This window comes from Cibotium barometz, chromosome 24, assembly GCF_041138505.1.
Source record: "Cibotium barometz isolate CiBa-2024 chromosome 24, ASM4113850v1, whole genome shotgun sequence".
In the NCBI taxonomy this organism is placed as follows: Eukaryota; Viridiplantae; Streptophyta; class Polypodiopsida; order Cyatheales; family Cibotiaceae; genus Cibotium; species Cibotium barometz.
The window spans coordinates 36,388,288-36,394,582 of NC_141069.1; the positions used below are offsets into that span (position 1 = coordinate 36,388,288).

Sequence of the window (6,295 nt, forward strand, 5' to 3'; positions counted from 1 at the left end):
AAAGAGGTGAAGTTACAATTCTAAATAAATGTGTTTTTGAGTAATTTCGTATCATGCATGCAGGATGAAGTAACAAGCAAGATCATTGGAGCCAATTCATACAATACTCTGGTGGAGAAGCTTGTTGAGTTGCAAACTGCCAAGGCAAACCTTCGGGGCTTAGCATCTGCAGATGTGGTTGACTTTGCTGCTGCAACGACAGCATCTCTAGGGATCCCTTCTCCTTCACGCGAGGTGCTTCTGAAGACGAAATCTTTTGATGATCCAGATGCATCTGGACTTTTCGACCCCACACTACGCAAGGGGGATATAGAAGAAACTGCTCAACTGCTCCAAGCTTTGAAGTTCTCAAGGGACGAGATGCTGTCAGTAGGCAATCACCAAGTGGGACATGCAGTCAATTCATCAGAGCAGCATAGAAGCAATTTAGATCATGGAATTGTGGTCCAAAAGGTTGAAAACTCAGTCTCTGCAGCTGGAGCTGAGAGCTTCTTGCTGAAGAAAGGCAAGGAGGGATGGTGTACAACCACTCCTGATGGGGGTTTAGAGGACAGGGATCTATGCAATTCTTTTGTGCAAGTAAGCTCAGAAATCGAGCAATGGGACTATGGATGCGTGACAGGTTCTTTTCAGATGGGTCAAGGGACTGAGGGTGTACATGCTAGAGAAGAATCAAAGGATTCATTAAGCAATTACTTGCCACCAATTTTTGATGATGATGGACTGACTGTTTGCCCTGCAAAAATTAAAGTAGAGGTTCTTGGAACTGAGACCGAAACTCTCCATAAAAGCTCCCTGCTTGATGCATCAGATGTATGGAAAGGTCAAGATATTATTGAACATGAAGCGATGGATCAACATAAGCTAGTTGTTGAATCAAGGGCATTGGATTATAGCCTTGATGTGGGTGCTACTGCAACCTCATGCACAAGGAGCTCTGAACCCCTCTATGAAGGTGAAGCTGAGGTCGGACCTTCCGAAATTGAAAGTAGGGAGCCTTTATATGAAGGGGAGGCCAGCTTAGCTGAGTGCACAGAGCAAACAGGCTTCGAGGAAGAAGGTGCTTTTTGTTCTCTATTTCAAAAAATGTTCATATTTTTTAGGAGTATCATGTGAAGTGGTTGAAGTACGCTCTCATACCACATGAAATCTTATGTCTTAATGTACTCTTCACCTGCCTATTTAACATCACGCATCCGCGCAGGCATATATGTATACATGTACTTACAGACATACACACGTACATATGTATACATATACATGTACGTATGTTTTTAGGCACGCACACACACACAAGAATGCATTGAATTTTTTTTCTGACAAACAGATACATTTTATCACTATATGTAGGTGTGATTATCGATAATTTCTTAAAGAGCAACGCGAGCCAGCTGACTTACTATGGGTATGTAATAATGCAATAATTTTGTAACTCTTTTTTTTTCATAATTGCAAGGTCATTTTAGAAGCCAACTCGTCATAAACTTGTGTGTGTTACCCAGGCTTTTTTGTCTTCAAGAAGGACTGAAAGAGAGAGAACTTTGTGTCTTTTTTCGGAATAATCATTTCAGCACGATGTTTAAGGTATACAAGAAGCATTTTGTTTAAGTGCAGTTGTTGTCCTGGCTTATGCCTCATTGCTAGAGGTATCTATTGGTGGAGGTTCACACCATCTATTGATATTACTAAATTTTGTTGTGTTGTCAGTACAATGGAGATCTTTATTTGCTGGTTACAGATCAAGGCTATTTGAACCAGCCGGACATAGTTTGGGAGAAGCTGGACGAGGTACACATTTCTTATCTTGTGAAGATTTTGATTTCTAGACGGTGTTAGGCAAAAAGAAAGCTAGTGTGGATCTTGTTGTATGCTTTGTGGTTCTTTGTTTTGAACATAGGCACAGTAGTTTTGTGGCAATTACTGACAACCTTACCTGCTGGCACTGTTGATATTGCCATGGAAAAGGGCCCCAAATGCTATCAAGGTGCTTTACTGGTGACTTGGTCTCAAGGCTGATATGCATTAGAGTGTAGACCCTTGCCAATAGTACTTTTGCTTAAAACGGACCCCAGATTATCTACCTTATATCAGTAGGGTGCTAGGATGTCGTATGCGCTATATATGTGAGAGGATTAACAGCAGCCATTATGAGGATGACAGCTGCAGGCTAGCCCTCAAGATTGATCATTGTACAGCATCGGATAAGGCTCAGTGATAGAGACTGCCTAGACAGTCTCGGTGACTGATTTGACAGTCACTGTGATTTACTATTGGGAGATCATAATAGCCTTAATGCTCGACTTCCCTATCCGTTCTCCCTCTCCCTTTCCTCCCTTTAGCCATTGGGAGAAAATCTCCTTTTCCTGAAGTATAACATGATATATCGTGGCCAGCTAAGGTGCATGTCAGACACTGTGATTTACTACTCGTAGATCATAATTAGCCTTGGCATTTTTTATGTTTTAGGTAACTGAGAGAGTTACCCCCTCCTCCAGACTTCCCTTTTCCTCCCTCTAGTCATTGCCAGAAAATCTCTTCCTAAAGTATAACCTGTTGTATTGTGGCCAGCCAATGTGCATGATGGTGATTTCCTGTTCTAAGGGGGTACCATGCTGGATATCAGCTCAAGGGGGTATCAGTTTCCTTTGTACTTGACCTGGAGTGCTAAAAGGTGACCTAAAGTGTTAACATATTGTATTGTGGCTAGCCAAGGTGCATGTCAGGCACTATGATCATAATTGGCCTTAATGCTTGGCATTTCTTATGTTTTAGATAATTGAGAGAGTGACCCCCTCCTCTTGACTTCCCTTTTCGTTTTCCCTTTCCTCCTAGTCTTTGGGAGAAAATCTCCTTCCTAAAGTATAACATGATGTATCATGGCCAGCCAAGGTGCATGATGGTGATTTCTTGTTCTTTGTGGTGCATGGTGGGGACAGTCTTTCATATGTTGGAAAAACCACCATGCTTGACATCAGCTCAAGGGGGTATCATTTTCCTTTGTGCTTGACCTCAAGCGCTGAAAGATTACCGAAAGTGTAACATGATGTATTGTGGCCAGCCAAGGTGCACTGTGATTTACTTCTTGGAGATCACACTTAAACATTAATGCTAGGCATTTTTAATGTTTTAGATACACGAGAGGATGACCCCCTCCTCTGGGCTTCCCTTTCGGTTTTCCCCTTCCTCCCTGTAGGCATTGGGAGAAAATCTCCTCTTGCTAAAGTAAAACATGATGTATTGTGGCAAGCCAAGGTGCATGATGGTGATGATTTCCTGTTCTTTGTGGTGCATGATGGGGACTGTCTTTTTTATGCTGTTGGAAAAACCCACCATGCTTGACATCAGCTCAAGGGGGTATCAGTTTCCTTTGTACTTAACCTCAAGTGCTGAAAGGTGGCCTAAGATAAATAAGGAAATTGGAATCCTGTTCTCTTAGCCAGTAGGTTAGCCATCCTGTATTTTTAGGGAGTGAGTATTGTGTTGTGTAGGAAAGTTTCTAAGCTACTTTTATTGTCTTGTAGGTACATGGAGACACTGTTTTTGTAACGGGAACATTCACACCCTTCCGAGCAGATGAAAGTAATGGCTTGTGGGATGAGCAAGGCGCCATAGCTGCTACTGCGGTAATATTCATACATTTTTTCCTTGATTTGCCTCGTGGAATTAGATATTTTAGCCCATTAAAGTCCATTTTTAAGAACACTGAAGCAGGGCGCTTTTGGTGATTATTATTATTGTCAGGAGTATCTTTCTTCTCAGCATCAAATTAGTGACACAAGAGCTAAAGAGCCTGGTTTCAACAAGTATGTGCGGCAAAGTTTCTACACATAAGTGTGCGTGCACGTGTTGTGAGGGTAGGTGGGTGCGTGGTGCAGATGTGGGCTTGTGTGCACGTGTGGTGCAGCTGTATGTGCGTACATGTGGTGCAGGCTTGGAGGAGTTTTCTTTGGTTCAAGAAGCAACAATCTTTCCTGTTGCGTTGATGCAGCTCGGATCTAGAACTCGCTATGTCTCTTCAGCATCAGGAGTTTGAGCAGCAGCAGCAGCAAGCAACAAAGACTGCATCCTCGGCTTCTGTCCGTTCTCAATCTCAAACTGTGGGTACAGTTGCGGCAGCAGATGGTAGCAGGCTGATCACAGTAAGTTAAAGAGGATAGGCGGGCATACATCGTGTGTGTGATTGATAAATAATTATGTACTGAAAATGTAATCATGATTTCTGTGTCTTTAGTTAACCATGTTTTTAGTACAGGAGGAGGTTATGACTTGGAATATATTGGGTAGACTAAGGGGCGACTTCACGTGTCGGTGGACAGGTGAAGCCCTAAAGATGACAATACAATAATTCTCCCTGTAAAGGGCTCCGCCTCCTTTTTCACGTGGACGGATGGACACCAAGAGAATCATCATTTTAGGAACTATTGGGGGGTCAAGTGGCTAGGCCATGGTCGTAGTAGATAGGTCTAGGTCACTGGTTTGAATCTTGCTGGGGCTGTTTTTACCATGTCTGCTTTGTGTCTGTGCTGTCCAGGCTGGATGCCTTAAAAAAAAAGTTGTGCGCAACTAAATTTTAACCTGGGCCTGCAATTCATTTGTTACGTGAAAATGGTTCAGCCATTGTCGGGGTAGTGACCATTGTACAAGAAAGATCAGCAGACTGTGTGTTCTTTCAATGCTTGGTGTTTAACTTGCTACTTTATGTTTAAAAAAAACACTGGCAAAATTAAGCATCATTCGGTGGTGAGTGACTTTGGGAAGCCTCTAATTACTTATTTTGATGGCTGAATGCTCTCTCTGTATGTGCGCATGTGCTTGTGTGAAAGGTTCTTAGTTGACTCAAAGTGCAGAGCATCTTGTGTTTTTGTCTCAGGCACGTGTTTGCCTTATGCATACAACTTTTCAAGCTTGAAGGTGGAGAGCACTAATTGAATGTTTTGAGTTAGGGATTACAACTTTCCACTGTTGACGTTGGCTTTTCTGTTTTCTATGCAGGGGCCCAAAAAGAGTTACCACTCCTGGAAGCCTGATGTAAAATCAAAATGTGTAATTATGTAATTCAGACCTACCTGTATGAATGGCCCTGATATTTTATTCATTCTTTTAGGTGAGTAGAAATTAGTGCTAATTTGAGGTTGAATTCTTGATGTAAGGAAGATATATGGCCTTGTACATATGGATTACTGTCAAATGATCTTTCATCTCAAGAGTCAGATGTTGGAATGGCAGACTGGTAATCAAGTTGATTTAACAGTGGCAAGGCATTCCATGTATGCTAATTGCCAAAGATGTTAAATCAATATTATATTGTATATGCATGATTGGGTTGGATGGGGCTGAAGGTTAAGAGTCCAAAATAAATTTTGGTATAGAATTTTGCCAGTATATATATATATATATATATATATATATATTTCTCTCTCTCTCTCTCTCTCTCTCACACACACACACACACACACACACGCGCGCGCGCGCGCACGCACATTACCACTCTTAAAGGAAGTGTTACATCACTGCGGACAGGACCTCCACATAGTCAAATGCTAGGACCTTCCTTTTGTATAGGCATGTACTTGTTTGATTGGATCTTCTAGGCCGACACCTCCCTCTCTCTCTCTCTCTCTCTCTCTCTCTCCACCTTTTAGACCAATGAGTACCCACATGGGTGGCCTACTTTCACAAGGCATGCATTGAGACTTACCGACTTAATGTTAACTTTTGCATGATATTTTTGCATTGTGTGCTAATTTCTAGATGGGTCATTTAGATGGATTTATGCATCTCCAGGGCACAATGGGAGGTGCAAGGAAGCTACAAATTCCTACAATTATATTCATGTGGATATGTGAAGATACATATGCAAAAATATGTACTTGAATTAGACATAGCTTGTTATTCTTTCTAACATGAAGATTTTGAGTGGGAAAGTGTGTTGTAATGATGATGTTGCCTTTCATGTTCACATTGTGCAGAAAAGGGTCCCTCGGGGTGGTGTCATTTCAGGGCTTAACTTGTATTGATGTGAACATTTCCTCAAGAAATCTCTTATGGAGAATGTAAATTAGTGTGGTCGTTACTAATGTTTTGGGAACAGTGTCTAAGCTAGGGTTCCCATGAAAGACACGTGCACCAACTCATAATGGAGGCCTTTACAAATATGCGCCACACATAGATGTAAGAAAAATGTTGAGAGGTGGGCTTTGAGTGTATATTGGTAGGCCCACGAGGCCTATGCACAAGACACATGCATGCGAGCAAGGGCAGCCATGAACTACGCTAATGTAAGGTCTCTATGCAC

At 42.0% G+C, this 6,295-nt stretch overlaps 1 protein-coding gene across 5 annotated transcripts in view; it reads left to right on the forward strand.

Moving 5' to 3' along the window:
- Positions 1-5,366, forward strand: part of LOC147625242 (uncharacterized) — a 29,002-nt gene extending 23,636 nt beyond the window's left edge. For 3 of the 5 annotated variants that reach the window (XM_086818517.1, XM_086818516.1, XM_086818515.1), the window contains exons 6-13: positions 64-1,060; positions 1,351-1,405; positions 1,503-1,584; positions 1,708-1,788; positions 3,522-3,623; positions 3,742-3,803; positions 3,989-4,139; positions 4,993-5,366. In XM_086818517.1, the coding sequence (XP_086674643.1) occupies positions 64-1,060; positions 1,351-1,405; positions 1,503-1,584; positions 1,708-1,788; positions 3,522-3,623; positions 3,742-3,803; positions 3,989-4,139; positions 4,993-5,055 (1,593 nt within the window). In that variant the 3' untranslated portion in view covers positions 5,056-5,366. Of the gene's footprint in view, positions 1-63; positions 1,061-1,350; positions 1,406-1,502; positions 1,585-1,707; positions 1,789-3,521; positions 3,624-3,741; positions 3,855-3,988; positions 4,140-4,316; positions 4,741-4,992 lie in introns of those variants that run through there. The other 2 variants (XR_015268942.1, XM_086818518.1) reach the window with 2 other exon arrangements.
- Positions 5,367-6,295: the final 929 nt, after the last annotated feature.